Genomic DNA, 26,821 nt, shown 5'->3' with positions numbered 1-26,821 from the left:
AGTTATTAAACGATTTATAAGTTTATTCAAGAAAGGACCAGTGATTTACTTCCATTAAAAATAATGTATGTTTTTATAAAATCATGAAGACTTAAAATAATTTTGTAAATATATATGTATATACATATATATATATTATTTTAAAAAGATTTTTATAAAATTTTCTTATTTAAATCACTATATATCTGTAATATATTATGAAAACAAAGTATCAAATATATATATATGTATAGATACATGTAAAGTATCCAGTAACTAATTTATATATTTTTGATTTTATTATTTCCTATTTCCTTCTATATGATAAATTAAACGTTCAAGAATATTTAATTGTAAAATATCGTTTTCTGGAAGACTTAATTGTAATTATAATTACACATAGAAAGAAATATACTTTTATGTCATTTTTGCTTTCTTAATAGATATGAATACCATGTATTAATTAATATTAAGTTGAAAAATAAAGCAATTCTTCTAAATTATACTGAATGCAACACGCATTCCTGGGTCAAAATTATTCACCCTGATTACTCAATACCTTGAAAAAGTATGGTGTATACGTGGGAGTTAAAAACAGGTTCTGTTGTCAAGTTGGAACACTGATATTTTCGAAAGTAACAGAGTGTATACAGTTGATTTTACAATAAAAATTTTTCTGTAAATCGCATGGAATAAGAATTTCCTCTTTAGAAATGTGACCAGCAATTTTCTAAACATTTTTTTCTCAAATGGCATCCGTGAATACCTGAGATACAATATTTACCAATTGTCTATGGTGGTTCTCTTATGGTGTTAGGTTATAAATATTGTGCTCGTTTGAAAGAAATCATAGTTGAAAGATAAATAACGAGATAGAAAATGAAAATTATAATTTCTTCCACGATATTCTCCACCGTTTGTAAATCAACGGAAATTCGGTGGACAATGTGAAATTTAAGCAAAAGTATAACAATGAAATCTGTGTACAAATTGTTTTTCTTGTGCCTTATCTTTGTTGCTTTAATAATACTACTTAATTTGACCAATTTCTCAAACAAGATATACAATGCACAAACCAAAGAAGCTGCCATTCTCCCAATACCAGCAAAAAAGATCATACCGCCCCCGATAACAGGGGAAGTAACAATATGTGTGGTGGTGTGTGGGGACAGATTGGATGAATCTCTGACTATGCTTAAATCTGCATTAGTTTTCACAAGAAGACCCTTGCAGTTCATTATTCTAGCAGAGACTAATATAATTCCTGCATTCAACGAAAAGCTAACAGAATGGAAGCTTATATCGAATAAAACGTTTGACTTCGTAGTTAAACCTATAACATTCCCTGAGGGAAGCGATGCAGCCATGTGGAAGAAACTGTTTAAACCATGCGCAGCTCAAAGATTATTTCTACCTGTAAGTAGATATAAAAAATGAAATTTAAAAAATGATTATTAAATACATATTTTTATAAATTGCAGACAGTTTTAAATGACACAGATGCTGTTTTATACGTGGACACAGATACCTTATTCCTAGCTCCACCAGAGACAATTTGGGACGAGTTTAAAAAGATGAATTCCAGTCAGCTGGCTGCTCTGAGTCCAGAACACGAAGATCCTAATACAGGATGGTATAATAGATTTGCAAAGCACCCGTATTATGGAAAATTAGGTGTAAATTCAGGCGTGATGTTAATGAATTTGACAAGGATGAGAGAATTTAGGTGGATAGAATACGTGATACCTATACATAAAGAATATAAATTGAAGATAACATGGGGAGATCAAGATATAATAAATATAATATTTCATTATCATCCTGAGAAGCTTTATGTATATTCCTGCAGATATAATTACAGGCCTGATCATTGTATGTATATGCCTGTTTGTACCAAGGCTGAGAAAGAAGGTGCTTTGGTTTTGCATGGTTCCAGAGGAACGTTTCATTCTCAGAAACAGCCACCTTTCAGAGCAATTTACCAAGCTATGGAAGAATATCAATTAAATACAGATCCCTATGACTATCTGTTGATGCCAATGAGAAGTTATTTAGCTCTGGAACACAAATCTAATTGTGGAAAAGTATGGAAAGTATTTATTATTCAACCTGAATTACATCTAGGCCAGCAATAATATTTAAGCGTTTTTTTTTTCTAAACTCATAGAATATAAAGTACTCATCAAAACATTCGAAACATTTAACATACTATACTGTGTAAGTAAGTAGTTCTGCTCCTTAACATAAATCCTATACATAGACTGATCATATTCCATAGTGCATTTTCATTTTTCTTTGTTAACAAGTGCGCTGTGATTGTTACTGTTTTATACAATGTATTACATTAAAAAAACAAAAAAAGTGTGTTACTACATCTTTAGCTAAGATCTTTTTGACAATATTCGAAGAAAAATTTTGACAAAGTTTTGAAATACCTTTTTGTATACTTAACAAGTGAAAAAAAGAAATTGTTCTAGAAACATGTGTACAGTTTAGAACCATTGACAAATTTTATACAAACATTCTTATCTTATTATTTGATATGTTGTTTGTGATACTTTTCTTATATACAAATAAAAAAAAAAACGTTTAAACTCAACGCCTGTTTTTATTCCATACACAGGCTGAAGTTCAGTATGGTGACAACGCCTTACAGGGGTATGACATATATAATTATAAAGAGGGAGTCGAGGGGAGTAAAGATCCAAAAATATTATTTTGAGAAAATGAACGGTTACCGAGATATTTGCAAAAACCTGCTACTATTACTGCATCGGGATCTTACCTGCACGTGCACGTCCCTGGCAGCGCATGCGTGGTGATGCGTGGGCCGGTATTCATGGTATTCAGAGTCGCAACTTATTTCTAAGCTGATGCTTAACATCAGCTTAATTATTTGCTTAGGAAAGTAAATGCTTATCGCTGTAGATTCACAATCGATGCTCAAGAAAGTCTTAAGCTCTTATAAATTCATAGTCGAATAAGTCCGCTTTATTTGTAGAAAACGAGTTCTTATTTGGCTTCATTGAGGTTATGTTTTTAAGCCGACGTTTGAAGGTGTTGTTGTGCAGTGTTGAACGATTTATTTTGATTAATTGTGGTAAATTATTTTTAAAAAAGTACAAAATGGAGTTGGATTTTGCGGATATCGAGGATATTGATCATAATTTGTATATATATCCACGAATATCGAGACGATATATTCGAGACGGGAGTGACCCGTTTGATTGTTTTGTCTGCCCTTTCTCATGACACCCCTGTGGAATCCACAGTCTGAAGAAGAAATAAGGTAATACTGATACTGTTTAGTCGACTGATTGATGCACAAATTAACATTGAATTATTCGATCGACACAAGTACAAGGAAATCCAGATCAGGACCTGACAGATAGTAGAAAGAACGTTCAGTGTTTGGAAGCGCCGTTTTCCATGTCTTACAAGGGGTTTAACAAATAAGTTCTTATGTTCTACAACAACGGTAGTTGCATGTGATGTGTTGCATAATTTAGCCCTAATTTTCAATGACATTCTTGTAGAAGAAGATGAAATTGAAAATCAAAATGAAGATGGAGAAGAATTATTAGGAAACGTGGAAAATGTTAATGGCATTGATGGATTTACTAATAACATGCTTCAAGTATATATATTTATATACTTTGAACACTATATATACACTGAATATATAATGAACACTACCACAAGACCTGCAGAGTATATAGTAAGCATTTAAAATAGTACATGGGTCCTCCTATTTTCATATCAGATACAAATATTCAAGAAGAGAGCAGTAATAATCCTGAGTTTGAGCCTCCAGCAAAAATTCGTGTTGTAGACATAGGAGGTAAAAATACATAAAAGTACATAATAAGTGTTTAATATATAAATACATAAGAATAAATAATTTAGATAAATGAGAATAAATATTTTTGATCTTATATGGATCTCAGGGAGACATTACATCAATCCAGACGAATCCTTTTACAATTATTTATTTACTTTAGAAAACATCTTTTTTTCAAATGCACATTCTATTTTACCTCGCACCCATGTAGGTAAAAATATGTATCATTTATGTAGAAATGTAACTGGTTTTATTCAGCCTTGCGACAATTTTCCTCTAGAATATTTATTAAAGTTATTTATTAGATTAAGAATTTATTATACACTTAAATACAGCAATAGGGATTTTAAAACTTGCATTAGAAAAGATAGGAAACTGCATATTGTATTCAATTTGTAAATATTGTAGTGTCTTGAAATATATTATCCGAAACCTTCCCTCATACTATTGTATAATTGTGTAATGTATGTTCAAATATGTTTATAATAATAATAATTATTTAATACTTCGATTAATAATATACAGAAAAATTAGCGATGCAAAAAGGTTTCTAGTTGTAAAAGATTGTTATGAAAAGGAAGTATTACATCCAATTCATTCAAACTTCCCGCTCGTTGATACAACCCAGGGACAGCGAATCGTCGACATCAAAGGTACCGCCGGGAGTGTCGCCCCTTGTTATACCTCCTCTTTGGCTTAAGCATGGACTTCACTAAGCAAAGCTTAAGCATCGCTTCCTTAACTAAGTCGGTCTTATTCGCCGACTGTGAATACATAGCGACTTAAGCATTGCTTATTCGAATAAGACGATCTTATTGTTAGTCAAGAACGTCTTAAGTCTTTGCTTAAGTTGCGACTGTGAATACGGCCCTATCAGTTTTTTGCAAATATCTCGGGAACCGTTTATTTCCTCAAAACAATTCTTTGGGTTTCGTATTACTCCCCCTCCCACCCGCCCTCTTCGAACATTGTCATTATACTGAACCGCCGCCCATACACATATGAATATGGCAATACGATTTACACCTAAATTGCAATAATACGTCACAGTCACAGTACTTCGACTCTTGACGGTAAAAAGAGAGGGGGGAACGGCACATTTGAAGAGGGAATAAGGGAGCCCCGTTCACCGAATCCGGTGATACACTCCTATGATCTCGATCGTGTCAGACGCACAAGTTCTGTGAAATTGTACCTCGAAGAAAATTGACCGCGTTAATTTTTCTTTGAACGTATAAACAGGTGGTTTTGAAATCACCTCGGTCGAATAAATCGTTTAACCTACTTGCATGAAGCGAGAACAGGGTGAAGACTATCCTTGTCACGCGCGAACCTCTCGTTCCGTATGCATCCACGAAAGTGAGAGAGAAGGTGGGATCAACGATCTACGATGAGGTAGGATCGCGTGGCCAATGAATTGGCGCTGCGATAAGAACGAATTTGATAAGAAGATTATTGTCGACTACTGAAACCTCGTTGCATACGGAGGACGTCAGATATGCTGCAGCTTCGTAACGTTTATTCGTGTATCGCTTCCTGTTGATAATTCAGTTGTTTCGTTCCCCGTCTGTGGACAGTAGCATTTTCTGCTTCGTATACAGCCGAGAGAAGGTAAGAGATCTTAAGTGGTTCCTTTCGTTTTAAGCGCGACCTATACGCTTGTTTAATTAAGAATAAAAGGATTTCTGTTCTGCATACAATAACAAGAAGATATGCCTGTAGACTTTCAGAATTATGCTCGATTAAAAGTAATTAAAAAATTAAAATTAATAACTGTGAGAACTATAACGCGAAGCCAACGATCCGTTAAATCAGTATCACCTTGCAGTGGTTCTCCTATAAAGGTGAACTCCTTACTTCAAAATTCAAGTAACGATACATACCTTCTTGGAATGATCATCATCTAAAAATTGCGAAATTATGAATCACCTGAACATTCGTAAATTTATTCTTGTTATCGTCGCCCATACGTCGCTTGGCTTAATGTTATCAATTCCTTTGATTTTTAATAATTCCCACTTTTATCCATTTACAAGGCCGGCCCTGGGCCTAGGGAGACTAGGCGGCCGTCTAGGGCTCCCCAAAATACGATTATTAAATTATTAATAAAAAAAAAAAATTTCTACGCTAGGTTTCACAGAGACCATGCCGCTGTTCAAAGCGCGTGCTGCGCTGCGTTCACCGACGTCCGACAAAGAGATGTCAAACGGTGGATCGCATTACGGCAATTGTCAGCAAAATGGCAACAAGAACGAACAAGAGGAGTCGGATAACAATGGAACCCACGACCAAAAGAATGGGGCTGAAGAACAAAGACGGTCGTTCAGGGTGTCGAGATCGCCTTTGGTGTTTCACTGTCAATTAGCGCACGGAAGTCCCACGGGACTGATATCGGGCTTCAGCAACGTGCGGGAGCTCTATCAGAAAATAGCGGAATGTTATGATTTACCAGCGGGAGAAGTGAGTTGTTCGTTTCATATCGTCGTTTGATTCTGGTTTTGCATAAACTTCAAGTTTATACAATGCACAATTAGCTTTTCTATTTAACCCTTAACATACCAAGCCTAAGTCATCAACGTTGTTTACCAAGCGGGGTCTTGTGGGATTCCATGGTACTTTTAAAATTTCCCAACATTTTAGTGTGGAAGGTTACTCAAACCTTGGTACGTTAAGGGTTAATAACTTATGCCCTGTGCCCTATTTATTCTACGAATGGATGGTTCATTGTGAATAGGGAGAGAGATCCGGATACAGGAAACACCGGTTACGGACGGTGGTCTCTCGACCTGCCGGATACGTCCTTTCTGTCCCGGCCAGAGTTCTGCCTGTAATACCAGACTTTAAACGTCATTACCTATACGTTTACAATTTAACCATGTTGCAGTAGGTCATTCCAATCACAGAATTGAACCGCCTTCTGTAACACTGCTTAAAAGTCACAGTGAAAGTTGATATGTTGTTAATTATATCTTTTCTGTTTCTTGAAACTTCTAGATACCGAGTGATCATTTTTATCATGGGTACAGGGAAACCTGATTTCTGCTGCCATTTGTCCTTTTCATCTTTTTTTTCCTCATCAGACTCAGTGTTAACATGGAAGATAGCAGAAAGGGGCAACTTTGATACATAAAAAAAATAGGAGTTCAGGGGCCCCTAAGATTCCACTTAGTACTCGTAGTCACCGCCAGATGGCTGCTGTTCTCACTTCCAGTTCCTCGTGTCCTTGAATTCAAATTCTAATTATTTTACAATTTTTATGATTTCAGATACTGTTTTGCACGCTGAATACACACAAGCTGGATATGACTGAATTACTGGGCGGTCAGATAGGAGTTGGTGACTTTATATTTGCCCACAAGAAAGGTACCATTACTGTCCCTAAGTATGAACAAGTTTTACTTGTTTTCATTACCAATGATATTTCAGGAAGGCCTAAAGAGATTGAACTGGTGAAGACAGATGATTCCCTTGGACTGACTATAACGGACAACGGTGCAGGATACTCCTTCATAAAGCGCATCAAGGAAGGCTCCGTGATCGACAGGATAAAGGTGATAGAAATAGGAGATCACTTGGAGAAAATCGACGCCACAAGCTTGGTTGGTAAACGTCACTACGAGGTGGCAAGGATGCTTAAAGAGATCCCAAAAGGTACCACGTTTACGTTGAGGCTGGTCGAGCCCCTGAAGAATGGCTTCGCCGGTATCGGTCCAAGGGGAGAGCTAAAAAAAGGCAAGAAATCAGGCTACGGTTCTGGAAAAGAGACGCTTAGGTTTAAAGCCGATGGAAGTGCGCAAATCATAGAAAAGGTAATCAGTTACATAGAGTGATCGATAAACGTTATCAATTGTTATCTTAATATCTTTTTTATTATTTTTAATGAATAGGTGGACGATACTGCTTCAATAGGAATTCAGAAGATTAACGTGATTCTGGAAAGTTTCATGGGCATATATGATACAGAATTAGGTACACAGAATGATTTACAAATACATTCTGTATCTTTCTAATAAGGGATATTTAAAACATAGAATATACATTATTTATACAGACTCTTAGATTGAATTGCACTGAATTTTCTGTTAAAATATAGCTACACAAATCTGGGAGCTTGCAGAAGGAAAAGACAACAGTATGGAGTTTGCTGAGGCTATTGATAATTCTGATTTGGAAGAATTTGGATTCACCGACGACTTTGTCATTGAATTATGGGGCGCTGTTACCGATGCCAGAGCCGGGAGGCATCGATGATACAAGGATTTCTGTAAATTAATAGAGGACAGTTGAAAAATCATGATCTTTAAACTGGAATCAGTCTACCGAAGCAGATTAAAATGTAAATTATTTGTAGTATTAGCGTTTAAAGTTTGTACAATTTATATTATAAATTTATAAATAAATGATCAGAAACGTATCATCGATTATTTCAAATCGTCAGACTCAGTAATCTGTGCGAATGCCAGAACTAACAAGTTGTTTTCATTATTTCTACTTGAGTGTGCAGATAACGTTGCGATAACGCAGGAATAAAAAAAAGTAAAGTTAAAAAAACATCTGATATAATCAGTGGCAAAAAAATTGCCAAGTTTAAAAAAATCCGCCCGACGAACATAGCAGAATTCGTTTCAAATTTTTAAACGTATGCAATTATTCTAATGCTTGGACTTCTCAGTCCAGATAATATTTAAATTTAAATATTTGCATATTCAATTAAACATTAACGAAGTTGAAATAAGAACTTGTTATGTCGATATCGCTGACGAAAAAGCACCACAAGATTTAACCTGCATAAACGTACAGCTTATTTAACTACTTGCTTTTTCTTATAGAACATAATCATGATTTTTGCCATAAACAGAGCTGGTTGTTTGCTTCTCCGTGTAAGCACAGGTTCAAGGTGTAATTATAAAAATTTCAAACTCTCAAGGGTATGTAATATTAATATTCATTAAAAATACCTAATAACCTCTGTTTTTCTGAATACCTGAAAATGAATATTTGATCTGTTGATAATATTAAATGAAATAGCCATTTTGTATTACTAATAACAAATGAAATAAAAATCTTTCCATTACCAGATATGCTCTGTGAATTTTTCTATCAAAACTGATATTCCTGAAGTAAAGGAAGAACCAACGGTACCTCCACCGCCACCAGTAGGAGAAGGAAAAGTATTTAGAAATGTGGAGGAAGTAATATCAGATATGCCAAATGGTGCTAAACTCTTGGTTGGTGGATTTGGACTTTGTGGCATTCCTGAAAATTTAATTGCCGCTATATTAAAAAAGGGTGTGAAAGATTTAACTGTTGTTTCAAATAATGCAGGAGTGGAAGATTTTGGATTAGGTTTACTTTTAAAGCAACAAAGGATCAAGAGAATGATCTCTTCCTATGTCGGTGAAAACCCTGAATTTGAGAAACTATACCTTAGCGGTAAATTAGAAGTTGAATTAACACCACAGGTGGTTATATTTTATGATAAGAATTTCTAATCTAACCATACAATGTCTAAAGAATATTGTAATTGTATTTTAAACACATTTGTATAGGGTACACTGGCAGAACGTGTTCGTGCAGGTGGAGCTGGCATACCAGCATTCTATACCCCTACTGCATATGGAACTATAGTTCAAGAGGGTAATGTTATAGTGAAATACGATGAAAAGGGAAATGCAGAAATATCTGGTGAACCAAGGAATGTGGCACAATTCAATGGTAGAAATTATGTGATGGAGACTGCGATCACAGGAGACTATGCTCTTGTAAAAGCCTGGAAAGCGGACAAAGCTGGGAATCTAATGTTTAGAAAGTCAGCTAGAAATTTCAACCCGGTCATGTGCAAAGCGGCTAAAGTAGCCATTGCTGAGGTAGAAGAAATAGTAGAAATTGGTGAAATAGATCCTGATCATGTTCATTTACCTGGTATTTATGTGGATAGAATTGTGAAAGGAACAAAATACGAGAAACGAGTAGAGGTTTGTACATTTTTTAAGTTATACAAAAATGATTTCGAACAAGATCATTTACAAAACTGATTGTACAAATTTAGAAACGATACACCAAACAAAATATGAAGCCTAAGAAGGTCACACCGGCGGGTAAAGCGAGGGAGAGGATCATCAGACGTGCTGCGCTTGAATTCAAAAATGGAATGTATGGTAAGGCGGTTAAAGAAGCGACTAACGTGATGGAAACGTGGAGAGCCTAATTGAACTTATTTGTTTACAGCCAATTTGGGAATCGGTATCCCAATGCTCGCGTGTAATTATATTCCTAAGAATGTGAAGGTGATCTTGCAGTCCGAGAATGGTATTCTAGGGCTGGGTCCTTTCCCAGATGAAAACGAAGTTGATCCAGATCTTATCAATGCTGGAAAGGAGACAGTCACAGTCTTGCCAGGTGCCTCCTTCTTCAGTAGCGACGAAAGTTTCGCCATGATTCGAGGGTACGTACTAATAAAATATCCCATAGAAAATTGCTATTAATCTTCGTTCTTTCAGGGGTCACGTCAATTTAACCATGCTTGGGGCTATGGAAGTATCAGAGAATGGGGACCTAGCCAACTGGATGATTCCAGGAACAATGGTGAAGGGAATGGGAGGAGCCATGGATTTAGTTTCTGCAGCAAGTACAAAAGTAGTGGTCACTATGGAACACAAGGCTAGGAATGGAAGCCCAAAGATTTTGAAGCAATGCACATTACCAGTAACAGGTACCAGTTAACTCTATGCTTCGACTAAATATATTTTATTCATGTTTCGTTCTAGGTCAACAATGCGTGGACTTAATAATTACGGATATGGCTGTGTTCGAAGTAATCCAGGGAGAAGGATTGAAATTAATCGAAATTGCGCCCAATATCGATATAAGCGAAGTCGTTAGCTCTACCGGCTGCGAATTTTCAGTAGCCGATGATCTTAAAGAAATGGGTCAAGTAGAGCTAAGCGATTGCCAATAGAGATAATCTTAATTTCAAGTACTTCCAATTACCGGCAAGATCGCTGAACTTTCAAAAAAGCCTGCTTCGTTTCTAAGTTTGCACAACGTAGCAACAGGAAAGTTACTCGTGCAGATAAATACAATTTTAAACTGTAAAATTATTTATAAATACGTAACTTTAAGGTTTGTATACTTTACTGTAAATCTATTTCCTGCAAGATGGTAGCTAGGTTTTTAACGAACTAAATAATATAATTTTGTAATATACACGCTGGAAAATAAACTACAGTTTTAATTTCTAAAAGAATAAATCATACAGCGGTTCACTCTCGAAATTTCGCTTTCACTCTTGCTGGAAGTGGTAACAAATAAAGGACACTGTTCAGTATGCTCAGACCAACGGCGAACGCCAACGAGATTAACAGATTCAAATCAACGTTCAACACTTCTGAAATGTTTTCACCCTCCCGTGTGAAGCGTTCGATTAGATAGGACCTACCGTCCGGATATCTGCACAGCTCTGGTATCCCAGGACAGGCGAAGCTCTCATTGTAATGTAAATTCAACGATGCAGGCACGTCGATGGCCAATTGATTCAGGGCTAAGGACGCGTATCTTGCTGGTAACGCGGTGGATACCGCGGCGAGCCAGTAGGGTAAACCTTTCAGACTCCTGATTGCACCAGAGGCGATTACTAGAGACACTAATGTCATATAGAGTACAGTTATGGCGCCTGTTATGGGTTTACCAACTACCATCAACACAGCCACTGTTACTTGTTCGGCTGCAACGTAGCTGGCCCACAGAACACCGCAAGCGTATGCCCACGAGGACAGATCTAATTCCAAGATGGGCGTGAGAATGCCAATGGTGATCATGGTTGAGATGAAACTCAGCGGTAAACTCAGCAACGCGTATGCGGTTAGGAACATCGCACCGCCGTAAAGACCTTCCCTTTTCTCCTGATAATATCTGGTTCGATAACCTGGAACTGAACGATTAACTAATGTGCCATCAGTATATGGACTGCTCCCCATTGGGGTGTAACCTGTATCGTTGGATAGCTTGGAGGATGAGGGTTACAAATATGGCGGCTAACCCACATTGGGTTAAGTTAGGCTATATTAATATTCCGGCCAGCTAAGCAACTCCAATGTCAAAATTATTAAAATTAGTTAACTAACCCCCTCCCTTGGAAGGAGCAGCCCGTATACTAAATCGGAGCCAGTAACGTTACTTTTTGCTTGTGTTATTAACAGGTTACGTAGAAAAAGGATGGCACATAACTTACAGAGGAGAGCCGTTGACGCTATACCAGCAACGTAAAATAGAGTCAGTACGTTGAACATCAAGCCTCCGGTTTGTAAAAATATTCTAGACTGTACGGGGGTAGAATGGGAGTACAAGATGCTCATTAAGGCTACAGAAAATGGTAGCAGTAATAGTCGAGCAGCGAAGTGTCCTAAACCAGACTTATTGAAGCCAAACGTCGCTGCCATGCCTCTCCTAAAATGGACACGCCATAACCATCGCTGAAGCAATGCGCTATATTTTCAAATACATACAAGTAAAGAGCAAGAAGAGTGGAGAAGCAGCCAGGTTTGATTCCTCGGCCCAAACCTTTGTGCATAATGCCAAGAGCCGTGTCTTTGACGTTGGGCGGCACTTGCGGAGCTTCCTTCATGTAAACAGCACCTTCAGCTTTGAACTTTTCAACCAGCACGGATATCTGTTGATTGGACTCTAAGAAACGGTCCCTGGATCGACGATCGACGGTCGATAAACACACTAAAAATCGAGGAATGATCTTTTGATTTTCAGTTATCATTCCTATCCTTCATTAAATTACTCACAATAATACATCAAAGGATTCTCAAGTTCTGGACAGGGAAATCCAATGTAAGTGAAGTAATCCAGCATGCTCCTAGTTGGTCCAGAATAGACCACCGCGCCCAAACAGAGAAGAGTCACCCGACTGACAAACGGTAGAACGTCTGATCTTGGGGTTTCCATCGTTAGAACAACGATGGATCCTCTTCTGGTCGCATAGGACCAAAGCATGGAAACGATCAAGTAGGTGTTCAAGGGATCAGTGTCCCATGTAGGCTCATCTAAGAGTAACAGAGTGGGGTCTTTAGCAAGTTGCACACCCAACATCAGTCTTCTGTACTCTGGTTTGGTCAAATCGTTCACTGGCCTGTTAGCAACTTGGGACAATGCTAGATCAGCCAGTGTTTGACGTACCCTGGCATCCCTATTGCTCAAATTAGCCAGCCAAGTGGCATAGGTCAGAGTCTGACGAACAGTCAGACTGGGTAACAAGTGGCATCTGTGAGCTACGTATCCGCCATGACGCCTGAACAATTCTGGAGTCAATAGATTATTGTTGAGGGTCACTCTGCCCCTGGTCTCTCCCTCTGCTCTCCCAGCTAAAAAGCAATCGCTGTTAGAATCAACTCATTGATGTATCTGAAACATTGTCTTACCAATGACATCGAGTAAGGCTCTTTTGCCAGATCCTTTCGATCCTAGAATAGCCAACACTTCTCCACCGTGTACTCTAGCAGACACGTCTCTCAATACTGCAGTTGGCTCTGTTTTACTCAGACAACTTCCCTCGATCACCACAGCAGTGGAGTGGAACACGTTCGAGATGTCCAAGGTACAGTCTGACGGGATCATCTTGGATCTTTCTAAGTCACATTCCTCGTAAACGGATCAAGAGGAACCTTAACAGTGATCCAACCTGAGAGAACAAAGAGACTCGAGTCTCCGGCAGGCTGATGATCGTTCACCGAGCGTGTTCTCTGGGTTGACGCGTCAGTTCTTGAAAATAAGTCGTACGCACAGCGAACAGGATGAACTACCAGCGAGCAGCGTGGCCATAGAAGTGGCCAGCTATTGGTGGCGATACCTGGGAGTTGGCTTGGCGAGGTGAATGTCTCCTCTCGGAGGAGACTGGTGGGAGGTCGAAGGTAGCACAGAGGTGTATCTATCGAACCAGGCCCCCTGGGAAAAATAATTTCCAAATCATCACCTCGCATACTTCAAAAAGTATCATTGAAACAGTATCACCTAATCGGCAGCCACCACAGAATCAATAGATTCTTTAGTACAATAGAGCAGTTCATCAAATACATTTTGCCAGTCCATAAAAATAAAATAAAATTGAAAGGCAATGGAGAAGAGATAATTCTAAGAATCAAAGTTTCGTTGAGACCACTTAAGTCCGGGGTACCCTGGGTCACTAGCTACGTCGCTACGAACTTGAAAGACCAACAGGGAAGGTAGGAGGACCGAGAAGGGGTCCGCAGGAGAGACTCGGAAGGCACGTCTGTCAGAAGGCAGCGTTTAGAAAAGGTACTCCGGCGTTGGGCATACCGATGCCATTGCAGTATCGCGATCGCGGATCGGGTGATGCGTTCGCGGAACGCGTCCTGCCATTTCTCAGGTGACAAAACGTAGCGTGTTTAGGGTAACAGTTTCGGGATACGATCGCAGAGAAAGAAAAAGTGTTCGGAATGGAGGAGCAGCATTACTCTTGACTGGACGTGGCTCTCTTCGAAGCTCATCCTGAATACCGGCGGTGAGTCATTGTCGCCAAGATTCTTCAGCAATGTATCACGCGAGCTCTCCCGGTGTCACGCGTGGGTCCTAGGGACCAGTTTCACCAGCGTGTCTTGCACACGCGCGAGTACCCAATTCTCTCCAATTATGCCGCTCTATTTTTCTGTAACGCACCGCAACGGATTGCGATTCACGAGAGTTGCAACATTGCTCGAAGGATCCGTGCGTTTGCGGCTGGAACGCCATTTCCAACGCGAGTTTATCGAAGCAGCAGCCAATTAGCGGTACAGAGTTGTCCTCGGTGTCTCGAGATGCCGAATCATTGCTCTCTATTCTCTTGCCGAAGGGAAAATAAAAGTACAATGAAACGGTTAACACACCGCGTGCTCACCGCTTCAATTCCGCGCCGTCGGTCATGCCTCAACGACTGGCAAACCTGATTTTGCATAATGAGAAAGGTTTACCTGTTACACGGTGAAAGCAACAGGTGATTAGAAACGTTCCGGTATTTTGTTTTTAGAGTATCGGATACAGTTTATCACTCGATCAATTCTTTCGGCAAGGAGGGAATTGGTTTTTCTTTTTTATTCTTTAAAAAAGCATGTCTGACTGCATCGTTGGATACGAGTTTGGAGAACGCGGAACGTGCTTAATATTCCGTGGCGTTACTTTCTTCGAATGCTTTTAATTTCACGTGTACTTTCACCGAGTTGATAATAAAATCGTAATCGTTCGGATATTGTCATCGTCCAATGTTGAACTCTCTGTATTATTGAGCGAGATCATGCAAACGTATAAATTTAAATCTATTTTGTTTCTTCTGCTTCTTTTTAGTCAAACATTCTTCTTAACGCTTTTAACAATCTGAAAAATGCGAAGAGTCAATAGAATGTATAGATTATGAATTTCATGGTGCCATCGCGTTGAAGTGGCTACACGGCTTACAGGCTGGACGATGCTACGTTGAGAGACTTCAATGAGCGCACAAGACGTGTGCCTCTACACCTTTTCACGTGCCATGGACGCTACTCGGAACCCCATGTATTTGCAATGTTAATTAACTTTTCCTCACCGCGCACAAGTGTACGTACCACGATAGAATAATGAAAAAGGCAGCGACACTGACCTTGGTGTCTTCTTCTAATAAGAAAACAAACGTAAAAAATTCTTGGCTGATGCTTCCAAATTAGTTATTCATTAGTCTATTTTAACATGTTCAATGCCACAGTGAAATTGGGCACTTTTTAAGAATAGTAATAATTAATTTTCAAATTTCTAGTTTCAAGCTTTCCATTTGTCATTTCACATTATTTGTACCATAGCATTATTACTTAAAATAATGTTTTTCTATTGTTTTCTTTTAATTATTCACGCACGTGTAAGCTATGGGGCCCCTGGTGATCCCCATGGCGTTAAACGTTGTAATTTTACTATCAAAGTTTTTCAAAGTATCAGTTACCACTTTGGATTATAAATTCTGATCAGTTAATTTGCCGAACTTTCCACAATTTCTAAGAGAAGTCTGCAGGCAAGATTGGCGAGCGCACGTGGTATCCAGGCCACGTATTCAGGTAGCGTCTTATTAAGATACGCTGTCACGTGAGTACGACTGAGAGGCACGCGTAGAAATTGGTGCGTGGGACAGTCCCACAGCCACCGGAAGTCATTTCGAAATCACAGCATCGTTTCCTCTAAACGAGCCAGCAGGCTATTCAGCTTCTTCCTTGAAATTTTAAAATTCGTTTCATAAAGTGCGCTCTCCCAGTCGAGAAACATGTAGGTGTAACGATTCTCTCCAATTGTTCATCACATATTGATACGTCGCAGGTGTTCGTTTCGATTAATTTTATGTCATCGATATCGGGAACGTTATTAGAAACGTAGAAAACAATAGGGAACGCTCGTGGATTAACCTCGTAGCATAGAACTATCACTTTTCACCGGCGGTGTTCTAAACATCAGTAGATTGAAAAGTGAATTTGCATGTCGACCAGGCAGCCGGTGTTCTCTTATTCGTCTAATGTTCGCGATGAAAATCAGCGAACCGTCGCGTCGAGGAATTAATTAAATATCAACTGGCGCTGGCTTACGAGGCACGGTTCACCGGACGCCAGACACGTCGGAAGCATTTCAGAAAGTAAACGACGACTTTTATGGACCCGTGTGTCTCGCGTTTCTCAGCCGGTGAACTGGCGCGAGGGGTCGGTGGAAAGAAAAAAAAAAAATACTAAAAATGTAACGTATAATGACAAGCCAGCGCGCGTAACGCGAAATCGCCGGGCAGCCGATACAACTGTTGCAGAAACGGGATATGCAAATGAACAGTTAACTCGAATCCGAGATAGTTATCGGGTGAAAAAAAAGCCTTACGCAAAGTTACGTAAATTGGATTACGGTTACGCGAGTCATTACGCGTATCAGCGTCCTAGAGGGTCGGTCGCGGACCCTGCGATCCGAAGAAGAGTTCAAGTAGAACCTTAGAGCAAATGCAGTGGTCTCTCGGTAATTCGGCGGATATCGGACCAGAGCACTGCCGGATTACCGAAAACGCCGGATTTAAACGCTGCGGAAAACAGAGGGGGCCACCTCCGTCAGAAATGGGATGTCGACTTCTACATTCTATTGTGGCGGCACTTCCTTTCGGGTCCGCTAGCGAGAGGATCACCCTGTAGAGGGATTACTGTACTAAAATATACAGGGTGATTCCCTCGCCTGGGTGATTCAACATAATCCCACTGAAACATGAGTTGACCGTACTGCATTGGACCTTCCTCTTTCGAATAAGCCCTCACCCAGCCCCAAATCTTCTCATATAAGGACGAGTAACCGATTCCCGTAAATCCCTCTTTAGGCCCATTTTTGCCGGTAATGTCAACGCGCTACTATTACCCGTGTCTACCCCCTTAAAGGAAACGCCCCCACACCAGTATGAATGGACCCAAGCCCTTTTCTGTCATCGATACCTCAAGGGAGGTGCATACTGTAGCTGTGTCCTTAAAAAAGTTTCGGGTTTAGGTCCATTCATACTGGTATGGCGCCATTTCCTTAAGCACATTTGCGAGAGAATCACCCTATAGAAGTCCACGAGGAGAAAGAGTTGCAGAGAGAATCCGTAATTCCATTTCATAGGGTGATAATGGCAGTGGGAACCCGCAGCGTTCACCATGCGGGCACAAGTGACCTCGATTAGAATTCTGAATACTCACTCTATTTTGAAAAATATATTCTGGAGAAGCTGTTAAAATGTTACCCGTGATCAAGACGGAGACTGTAATTAACAAACCGGTATTAAATTAGCAAAAATTATAAAGAAGATGTTTGATGCTACTTGAGAATCTGAAGAACCTGATCACACTGAATCGGAGATCAGGTGGATAAAGATAAAGAACGACGATTAGCGTTGCAAATAACACAGAATCTTGGCTAGCTCTGGAGTGACGAACAGGGTATACCGTTACTTCATGACGGGTAAAAATATCAGCTGATGGTGGACGAGCAGTGAACGGTTCCAAGAAGACGGACAATCCATTACCAAATAATCAAGAGGTAGCCTTGTTGGAAAGCAAAATTCTTAGAGAGAGAGCTTCAACGATCAACACCAACTGATTTTTCCTACCAATATCAAGTATCCAGTGATTGGTATCTGGAGAAAAGAAGAAGAAACGTTTTGTTTGAGGATGTTCAGTTTCGCACAAACACTTAGCCAGTGAGTCAACATCTAACGGGAAAGCAGTTGTGGCTTCAGGAAAAAAAATATCTTCCTGATGGCATCTGACATGGGACAGTAGCATTTGCATAGAGCATTCAATGCACAAGTTTCTTCTGTGTATCATTATCATCCAGTTTCCCAGTTTTATTGTAATACTGACAGATATGATAAGTACCTGCATTCAACGACAGCTGTTCTTCTTTTTTTATTCTGTTACTGTGCTTATTTTTAATCATAGCTGCGTTTTGTATCATTATAATACAATACTGGGTGGATATATAGCTTATTTCAGTAGGAGTCTATAGGGTTGAATCACAATGATCATCTCTACCAAGTTGCAGTCTTGAAATAGACATCACGTATGCACTTCCAAGTTCATCGTCGGTATCACCGTTAAACGGCGTGTCTCAGCCTCGTATCCGTGTACAATGAGCATAATAATGTCTATAGACAATGCTTATATTTGCTGGGGCAACCAGCGAGAGAAGAACTTATTTTTGTGTACTCGATGACGGTTTCAGGTCGAATAACACGGGTACCATGTAATCTGATAGGAGTTTAATAATTATGTAAATATTTACCAACGTTATGGAGTAAAAGAATCAAAACCTTTGGCTTCGAGTATTAAAAATAGAACTGGTTTCTATTTGACATCAGAATTAATCAGTGATATTCCAGTTAAGCGCACGTTTTCCTTTCACAACACCACCACCAGGTCTCAACAATTTCGAGCCTTCGGCAGCGAGTAATTTCAAAGGCGCGCCGATTATTCGCACGGTGTTTACTCATGGTGTTGGAATGTTATGGTGATTTCAATAACGCCGCATTCGAATATATTTGTTATTAACATGGAAGCACTTAAACGAATGCCATCAATATAATAAAACAATACAAATTATCAGTCTTTCCTAAGAAAATAAATATTTTCTATACACTGGTGGAATTAATTCTAAAAATTTAAAAGTGTCCAAAATTAATTCCACTAGTGTACCATGCTTTCATCTCAGCATACCTTTCTCTTGATCAATGAGGCATTCAAGTTCAAGTAGAGTTCCAGCGGGGTTGCAAATGTGGCATAATAGAGTTTAGATATATTCGTTTATGAAACGGTAATCCGTGGAACGTTCAATTCAGTCTCGCATGAACTGTTCAGATACCGCAAAGCATGGGTTCGGAAGCGTGGGAGCTGGAACGAAGATACTCGGTTCCGGGAGCCTTGGACACCAGAGGATTAGAACCACCCGCCAGTGAAGACTTGCATGCCTGGTCCATCTACAGGTGATTTCCTTTCCTCCATCCTGAGGATATTTAGAAAAAGGGGCTCACGTAAGCGTCGATTATTTCAGGCAAAATTTGAATTCCGACTTCACGGACTCGGCGTTGGGATCAGCAGAAAAGTCTCCTCTTCCTTACGGAAACTTCCAGCTTCGCGACTCGACGGTGCAGAGCATACTCAGGCATCCTAGATACGGACCAAAGAGTCCTCTGGCTAGCAACTCGTATACCTATTTAAAGTTCGGTCTGCCACGAGTTTTGCCTCCCAGTTCACGGAATCGCGATGGGTCCAGCGGCTATGACTCCAGCGAGGAAGGACGCCGAGTGTCCCATGCCGGCACTTCTGCCCACGGGACCACCTCGGCTATGCGTTCCGCCAGAAGCGATCCCGATTTCAGGCACGTTCACGCGGTACCCAGGGAGCACGCGCACTCGCAGCTAACGGTTTCCCGGGAGAATCCGCGACTAAGAAGCGCGAGCGAGGCGAATCTTCTTCAAGGAGGAGCGAAAAACAACCGGAGGCACAGCATAGCGCCGATTGATCCTGGTTACGGGGTCCATGAACCTAGAGGTATCTTCTGCACCTGTGAGAAAAGGTGCTACTCTGGAAAAATGCTTCTTGGATGAAGTTTGGGCTTGAAACCTGGCACGAACAAGTTAAATGATAACGTCTACCAGTCGTTTTAAGTTCATTTCATCATTGCATAAAGAAAAGTATTCTTTATTCTTAGTTCTTCAACTTTGTTTCAACTTGGTAACGTATTTCAGGACACGGTATCCTGGGCCCAGAAAGTTACGCATTGCCCCTCAGACCTGTGCCCTGTCTTCAGCATCCTCATCTTCAACTTCGTGGCGTGGAAGCTTCAGGATCAGATGGATTACCCTTGCTTCGTGGAATCACTTTGGAAGCTGGAGCCACTGAGGTTCTGGCTATCATGGCGACCACAGAGAAAGAGGGGAAGCTGATCGTGGAGACGATTGCTGGTAGAAAACGCATCAAGCGAGGAGATATCCTGTTAAATGGGAGATCAGTGTCGTCACGATCCTTGAGGTATGATTTCTACGTGACAAAGGCGACTTTTCTCAAGTTCTTACATCGTCTCCTTTTATAGGTCTCGCGTGGCTTACTTATCTACAGAGTGCAGTCTAAGTCCAGGTCTAACTGCTCAACAAACCCTCAGCTTTTACATGTTACTGAGGGGCGGCCCGAACACTTCCAAGCTCGAGGCTGAAGCAATCCTCCAGGAGCTTGGCCTGGAAGCTACCAAGCATTGTCTGGTGAACTCTTTGACTACTTCCGAGGCTAGAAGACTGGCACTGGCGTGTAGACTATTGCAAGACTCTCACATCCTGGCGTTAGACAGGCCGACGCACGGTTTGGACATATTCGACGCCTTCTTCCTGGTGGATTATTTAAGACAATGGGCGAATAGGGGGCAGAGGTTAGTGGTGTTGACGCTGCATCCTCCCACTTATGAAATATTGACCATGGTGTCGAAGGTTGCGCTCACTTCCGGCGGCAGGATCATGTACTCTGGTCCCAGGAGGGATATGTTGCCATATTTTGCACTAGCCGAGTTCCCTTGTCCTCCGTTCAAGAATCCTTCTGATTATTATCGTACGTATTATCTTACCGTTCAACAGACACATGATTTCGTTCTTATTAATTTAAATCACTTGATCTTCTTTCAGTTGACCTGGTGACTCTGGATGATCTGTCTGCTGAGGCGATGCTGGAATCGTCCCAGAGGATAGATCACCTAGCTGAATTAGCAAGGACGAGACTACCGCCGTTATGCGATCCTGGACCACCCGGTGTATTGCCACCCTCCATTTCAAGTCCTAATATATTTACTCAGATCTATGCGTTGCTGTTGAGAACGCTGATCTACAGTCAGCCTTGGACGCTAACCAGACTACTGCGGAAGATAGTCATCTCTGCGTCGCTCAGTATTTTACTTGGTGCAATATTTTGGGATGTTGCCGGGGACTCGAATTTACATTTAAGGGATAGAGTAGGTTTTCATTACGCTAGCTTAGGTATCCTATTCTGGCCTCTGACACTGATGGCGATCTGCGAGGTAGCCGACTGCAGGCCAAACGTTGAAAGGGACATTAAAGATGGCCTCTATGGTAGATTTATATACATTTTTATGGAGGTAAGTTTCTGATGGAATATAAGAGTTCATTCGTGCTTAACTCATTTTTACTTTCAGTTACTTTGTGGAATATTGTCCTGGTGTATAGTTTATTTAATATATTTAGCACCAGGCTACGCAATGTCAGGACTGCACTTAGTGCCAGATGAAAATCTGACATCCCTTTGGAATTATCTTGGCATCGGCTTGTTGTATTTGATACTGCAACACTTGATCTGTATTCTGTTCGCTCACACATGCAAGTGGATTTACTTGGCCTCCCTGTTTGCTGGGATCGTGATTGGTGAAATGACTTTGGCAGGAGGTGTAACTTTGCATTTAGAAAATCTGCCAGGATGGTATCAGAAGATTAGTCCCATGCAATGGTCTCTGTCCTTGCTGCTACCTCTGCTTCATCAAACAGATACAATGAATAAACTGACAAACTGCAAGCCAAAACAAATTCAGAGGCAAGATATTATTGTTCAAGCAGCTTGCGAACCACCTGATGGTGCTCTGGCATTGTACGAAATTGCTCTGAATAGACTTAATGTACAAGGAGAACTTTGGCTAGGAATAGGAATAGCCATTGTCAGTGTATTAATTGTATTGGTATTCCTATGCATTAGGTACACAACTCCTAAAAGACTTAGAAGTGCACCGAACAAGCCATAAAGTGCAATAATTTCAATCAATGATTGAAACCGTACATTCCTTTAATTAGTCTATTTTATCATTAATCTAAACAAGTAGCAAAGTATTCCTTTAACATTGCAATTTCGTAAGTACAAGCATAGATATTAACAAGAAATGTACTTCATCGCTTTGTTATAAAGTATATTACTTTTATACCATGTCCTGCTCATTGATTTTGATTCTTGTCTATATTATTTGCGACTTTTTAAAGCGAGGAGCTTTAGAAACTTGCAAAATAGACTGGTACAATAAAGTTCCAAAATTCAATGAGTAATTAACTTGCAGTCTCCTTTGAATGCTTTAAAATTGTAACTTGTATTTGTAATGCTATAATCAAACTGAAAAAAAGTGTTTTTATCAAATCTACTTTCCAGTTTTAATACTCCTCATTCTCCAGTTATCTAATCATGTAAGTAATAGTTAATACTATTCAGAAAAAAAAAGATTTTTTATCAAAATTTAAAATCAGTCACCTTAGTCAGTTGCAAAATGAAAACTCGACAATAAGCTCCATCTACAGCAGTCGGTAAAGTAGAACCCCCCAGCTAATAAATTACCTTCAAATGATAGGTATAATTTCTTATTGATTCGAACGAATATAGCACTTTCCATTTAACTTGCAAAAACAAACTCGCTATTACAATAGAAAGTGAATAATTTAACGAATCCAAAAGAAGTACTTTGAAAATCAATGATACACGTTTAAAGGGAGAATTTTAGTCCCGTCTAAAAGTGATTCCATGATTTATTATTAATCCTGGAAAGACTTAGACGGCTAACATTGGTGTACGGGTAAATATACCTCTTTCAGCTAATAGCACAATGAATATTTTAGCACGATCGTCAAAGAAAATAGACCGTCTGAGCTAGCTAATTAAGCGAATCAGAGCAATTTTATCGGACAGCTACGTATTTTACTTTTAATCTCATATAGCTTTGCTTCGAATACAGCCTGAGTATCTAATCAATGATTCTCTCATTGATTATTTTCCATTCACCTCGAAGAATTATCGCGATAATTTTCTTCTTTTTTTTTCTTTTTATATAATCTGAACAAAGATATGGCGAACAATATGATAAGCAGCACGAAATGCAGGCATTCAACTTTTACAATCGGTTCTGGAGATCGTAAAGCTTGAACAGACGGCTATCGTTTATCTTTAAAAGCCAGATACGCGTTACGTTGCAATTTCTGCCTTGTTACAAGCATCGTGTTTGAACATTTCGTTCTTTCCTTTTCGATAATGGAAATTTACTAATTTCCAAACCTAACAATTTGAAATTGTCAGACGAGCTTCAATTCAGTTAGGAAATTTGATGACTCTAATTCTATTGTTCTTCATTTCGGCACGATCAGCCTCTATTTCACTGATATTTCAATTCAGTGAAATTTCATAATTGAACTTTTTGATCTTGTTCTTTGTCTTTCATCCAAGTTTTCGAACTTATCACGCTGGTTCGTTCACCGAATTAGTATGAATTGGCGACGAGCAGCCGTCGTAAATGCCGACTTCCGTCGATGAAAGTAATTAACTGGTCGCGTAGGCTGCACGACGGGGCGCAGAGAGTGAATTCGTGGAAAAAAGCGCAGACTTGCAAGCTATCCAGTTCGTTAGACCAGAACGAGGAGAATCGCGTTCTTCTGTCTGACGGTGAGAACGTTAAACTTCTCTGGCCGGCGTCGTTACACCTCGCAACCTCTCTAAAATCAATGAACTACTGTCTTGTATTCCGTGCGCGTGCATTAAAGGTCGGTTCATTGAGAAGCACGCGAGCCGTTCGTTGATAGTGAAAGAGGAATCATACGACGTCAGATTCTACGTGATTTTCATTGCAGTTGGATATCACCTGAAATATTGAAACTGTTAGAACAACGTAAACCTTAACAAAGGTTTGCATAATTAATGCAATATTAAATTAGGAGACGTATGCTCCATTAATTGGGTCTGATGTGTCTGAGAGAATATTTGAGCATGGTTCTATGCTCCATTACCTTTTCCCGTTTCTAATGATAAAATAGGCGGATTCGGCACAATTCCTAGCAAGGTCTCGGTAATGTATACGGCAGGAAGAATAAAAAACAACACGGGATAACGAGCCCGTAGGTCCGCGTGGGCGCGAACGTATAAAGCTCTTTCGCTTTCTCCCTCCTGATCCCGTTCGCCTCTTCATTGATTATTTTACTTCGCCACCGCTTTTCTACCTATACCGCCATGTGCTAGCAGTCTATATTAGCGCGTAACTTATACGCGTTTTATACAACCTTCTACGTGCGAACGTATTTCCGGATCCTTGGGGGAAAAGTGTCATCAATTATCCATTGTCCTACTGCAATTTCGTTTTAACACCTGTAAAATGTTCAAGTTACATCTTGCAATCTTTTCTTTTTTAACAAATTTTCCACGAACTCGGACGATTACTCACCGTGGTATTTAACCTTGAAAAATATGTTTCACAGTGGTAATCAGGTTTATCAGATATCCTCGACAGTGTTGAAAGCTTGCGAGCCTAAAGAACGGTAGAAATATTTAGCGTTTTGGATCTAGCACGCGATATCGAGTGAACGGTTAGAAATAAAGTTGGCGAGGAAACACGTGGATACAACTTAAATAGAAATAAATTGTGATAATAATAAAAAATTCGGATAAAGTAGTTAACGCTTCAAAATTTTCTTATTAAACTTGAACAATTATACTTACGATTGGCATTTCAATGCTAGATTTCATAAAAATGTAAGACGATCTCCAAACACTGTGCTAATAGAAAGCACCGGAAGTAGAAGAGGAACCATCATTGCGGAAAATAGAGTGGCTACCCTTATACCAAATTCGTTTTAAATATTATTTAATCGATGAAAATAAAATGATATATGCAAACTTTATTCTCAAATATTTTACAGAAATATGTAACAACAGATTTGATATAAATTTCAAATATAGTTACTAAAACCATTGACAAAAAATACTAGAAATGATTCAAATAAACAACCTGTCAGCGCCCCCTATTTTTATATTATTTATAAATAATTAAAGAAACATGGAAAACAATGAAAAACGTGCAAAATTGCTTTCTAAATATATAAATATTTATTTACATATATTATTGTTATCAACATTGATTTGCATAAAGTGGTTAAAAAACGCGGGGAATTAGGTTAATAACGCCACCTTTCATTGTTCCTGTCTTTTGTTTCACCCGTCAAGATGCAATTATTTAGATGCGAATAATTACTTTCAAGTAAACAGTGGTAAACAGCAAAAATACTGCAACGATATAAATCAGAATGAAACAGGTACAACGATGAATAAATCTGACAGGTATGATATATTCTCATTCTTTGTTGATCGATAATCGAAAGTGGGGTACCGTCGAACCGCATGCCGTCTTTTGTGAAGCAGGTATCATCTATTCAAAACTGAGGAGGTAAGAAAGGGACGGATTGAAATCGTGTAGGTAGTTTTATAATCGAGGTTAGTGAATGTGCCGTGACTTTAGATCTAACGCTTAGATCTTACGTGACTAAAGGAATGTGGGCGCACCAGTTTCGAGAGTCATTCAGAGAAGCGTCCGGCCATATTCAGATTTCTCGAACCAGGGAAAACGGCGGGAACAAATAAACAACTCTAACCTAAAAAATGCATGGATGACAATTCATATTAACTTTATTTGGTCACGATAAAGGCATACGGCCAAAGATTTATTCGATCCAATCTGAAAGCCGTATCTTATAGTGTTTATACATGTGTATTTCTTTCTCGGTTATTTATCGAACACGACAGGATACGATTATTCACGTTGCGACACACCGACGAATATTAGCAGACGTAGGAGGTCGGTTTCGTTGTTAAAACAAAGGCTCCTGGTTTAATTTACGCGACTGTGTCGGTGTCGGGTTTGTATATTTTGAAAAATCCTCGCAAAGGAAACGCTGGTACGCTATTTTCGTTTGCTAGGAGCCAGGCTAGGGAGGATCCGAGGTATTGACATCAACGTATACGATATTCGTTTGGAACGCCATTTGTAATTAAAATATATTTAAGTAAAGTTTAGCTGAACTAAAACGCTAAACTAAAAATTTGATTTTCTCAAAATAAAATAAATCATTTAAGAAACAGATGGTTTTTTTTAAAACATTCTTTTATAGAGGTCAAATTTTTAGAGGTCAATGGTCAAAAAATCTAATGTAACGGCGTACGTACAGTATGCAAAATTTATAGAACCCATTCAATTTGGATAATTGGGAACGGTGTTTGGTACCTGTCCTCAAGTGACATACAAAGGAATCTTTTATAATGTTCGAGCGGCCACGGCAAAGAAAGCCTGCCGGATGCAGGAGAGGCGAGGGACGTCATTATCTTATCTCGAACCATTTCCTGTCAACCTGGGGCCGCTTTTCGTGGTAATCACACGCGCACGCCCACGCTTCCCTGTACGTACAGGCGAGAGCTCAGCGCACACATAGGAAAGTGCGTGCACTAATGTCCAGCCAAGTGCTAGGGAGTATTGCTTCCGGTGCGTACACCCGTTTACATCGGTGTTGGTTAACGCACGTACACGTATGAGTACGCGTGTGTGCCCGCACGTTCGACGTTACATCTGGCAAAGCACTGTGAACCCGATAATCGGTTTCCTCCTCCGGTAGCCTGCAGAAACCAGACGCAAATAAACGGCGCGCTG

The 26,821-nt window shown here is 39.6% G+C and overlaps 5 protein-coding genes and 1 long non-coding RNA gene across 7 annotated transcripts; 4 read left to right on the top strand and 2 right to left on the bottom strand.

Annotated features, from left to right (window-relative positions):
* The first annotated feature begins 182 nt into the window (after positions 1-182).
* Positions 183-2,577, top strand: LOC114876708 (glucoside xylosyltransferase 1). Its single transcript, XM_029188488.2, has 2 exons — positions 183-1,395; positions 1,461-2,577. Exons 1-2 carry the CDS (start codon positions 952-954, stop codon positions 2,112-2,114), a joined length of 1,098 nt encoding a protein of 365 aa, XP_029044321.1. The 5' UTR covers positions 183-951; the 3' UTR covers positions 2,115-2,577.
* A 1,375-nt stretch (positions 2,578-3,952) lies between these two features.
* On the bottom strand, positions 3,953-5,191 carry LOC114876709. The gene is made up of 2 exons (XR_006830170.1): positions 5,106-5,191; positions 3,953-5,015 (listed from the first exon to the last, which is right to left on the bottom strand). It is a non-coding gene; the product is annotated as an uncharacterized LOC114876709 (long non-coding RNA).
* Positions 4,984-8,234, top strand: LOC114876707 (PDZ domain-containing protein GIPC3). The gene is made up of 6 exons (XM_029188487.2): positions 4,984-5,431; positions 5,952-6,280; positions 7,087-7,183; positions 7,247-7,629; positions 7,708-7,789; positions 7,914-8,234. The coding sequence occupies exons 2-6, from the start codon at positions 5,966-5,968 to the stop codon at positions 8,069-8,071; spliced, it is 1,035 nt and encodes a 344-aa protein (XP_029044320.1). The 5' UTR covers positions 4,984-5,431; positions 5,952-5,965; the 3' UTR covers positions 8,072-8,234.
* A 103-nt stretch (positions 8,235-8,337) lies between these two features.
* LOC114876706 (succinyl-CoA:3-ketoacid coenzyme A transferase 1, mitochondrial) lies at positions 8,338-11,070 on the top strand. The gene is made up of 7 exons (XM_029188484.2): positions 8,338-8,748; positions 8,899-9,282; positions 9,370-9,795; positions 9,870-9,978; positions 10,049-10,265; positions 10,321-10,532; positions 10,588-11,070. Exons 1-7 carry the CDS (start codon positions 8,659-8,661, stop codon positions 10,776-10,778), a joined length of 1,629 nt encoding a protein of 542 aa, XP_029044317.2. The 5' UTR covers positions 8,338-8,658; the 3' UTR covers positions 10,779-11,070.
* A 12-nt stretch (positions 11,071-11,082) lies between these two features.
* LOC114876705 (ATP-binding cassette sub-family G member 5) lies at positions 11,083-25,016 on the bottom strand. Its single transcript, XM_029188483.2, has 8 exons — positions 24,844-25,016; positions 24,569-24,652; positions 24,408-24,492; positions 13,246-13,768; positions 12,613-13,188; positions 12,325-12,547; positions 12,051-12,265; positions 11,083-11,750 (listed from the first exon to the last, which is right to left on the bottom strand). The coding sequence occupies exons 4-8, from the start codon at positions 13,439-13,441 to the stop codon at positions 11,083-11,085; spliced, it is 1,878 nt and encodes a 625-aa protein (XP_029044316.1). The 5' UTR covers positions 13,442-13,768; positions 24,408-24,492; positions 24,569-24,652; positions 24,844-25,016.
* On the top strand, positions 13,762-22,510 carry LOC114876704 (ATP-binding cassette sub-family G member 5). Of its 2 annotated transcripts, none has more exons than XM_029188481.2 (7): positions 13,762-14,345; positions 19,189-19,313; positions 19,382-19,881; positions 20,079-20,361; positions 20,423-20,928; positions 21,003-21,469; positions 21,527-22,510. In XM_029188481.2, the coding sequence occupies exons 2-7, from the start codon at positions 19,201-19,203 to the stop codon at positions 22,121-22,123; spliced, it is 2,466 nt and encodes an 821-aa protein (XP_029044314.1). In that variant the 5' UTR covers positions 13,762-14,345; positions 19,189-19,200; the 3' UTR covers positions 22,124-22,510. The 2 variants fall into 2 exon arrangements, with proteins under 2 accessions (XP_029044314.1, XP_029044315.1); XM_029188482.2 differs by having other exon boundaries at positions 14,091-14,119.
* Positions 25,017-26,821: the final 1,805 nt, after the last annotated feature.

This window comes from Osmia bicornis, chromosome 16 (genome assembly GCF_907164935.1).
Source record: "Osmia bicornis bicornis chromosome 16, iOsmBic2.1, whole genome shotgun sequence".
Taxonomy (NCBI): domain Eukaryota; kingdom Metazoa; phylum Arthropoda; class Insecta; order Hymenoptera; family Megachilidae; genus Osmia; species Osmia bicornis.
The sequence above is the reverse complement of the archived record's forward strand: the minus strand, read 5'-3'. Positions and strand labels throughout refer to the sequence as shown.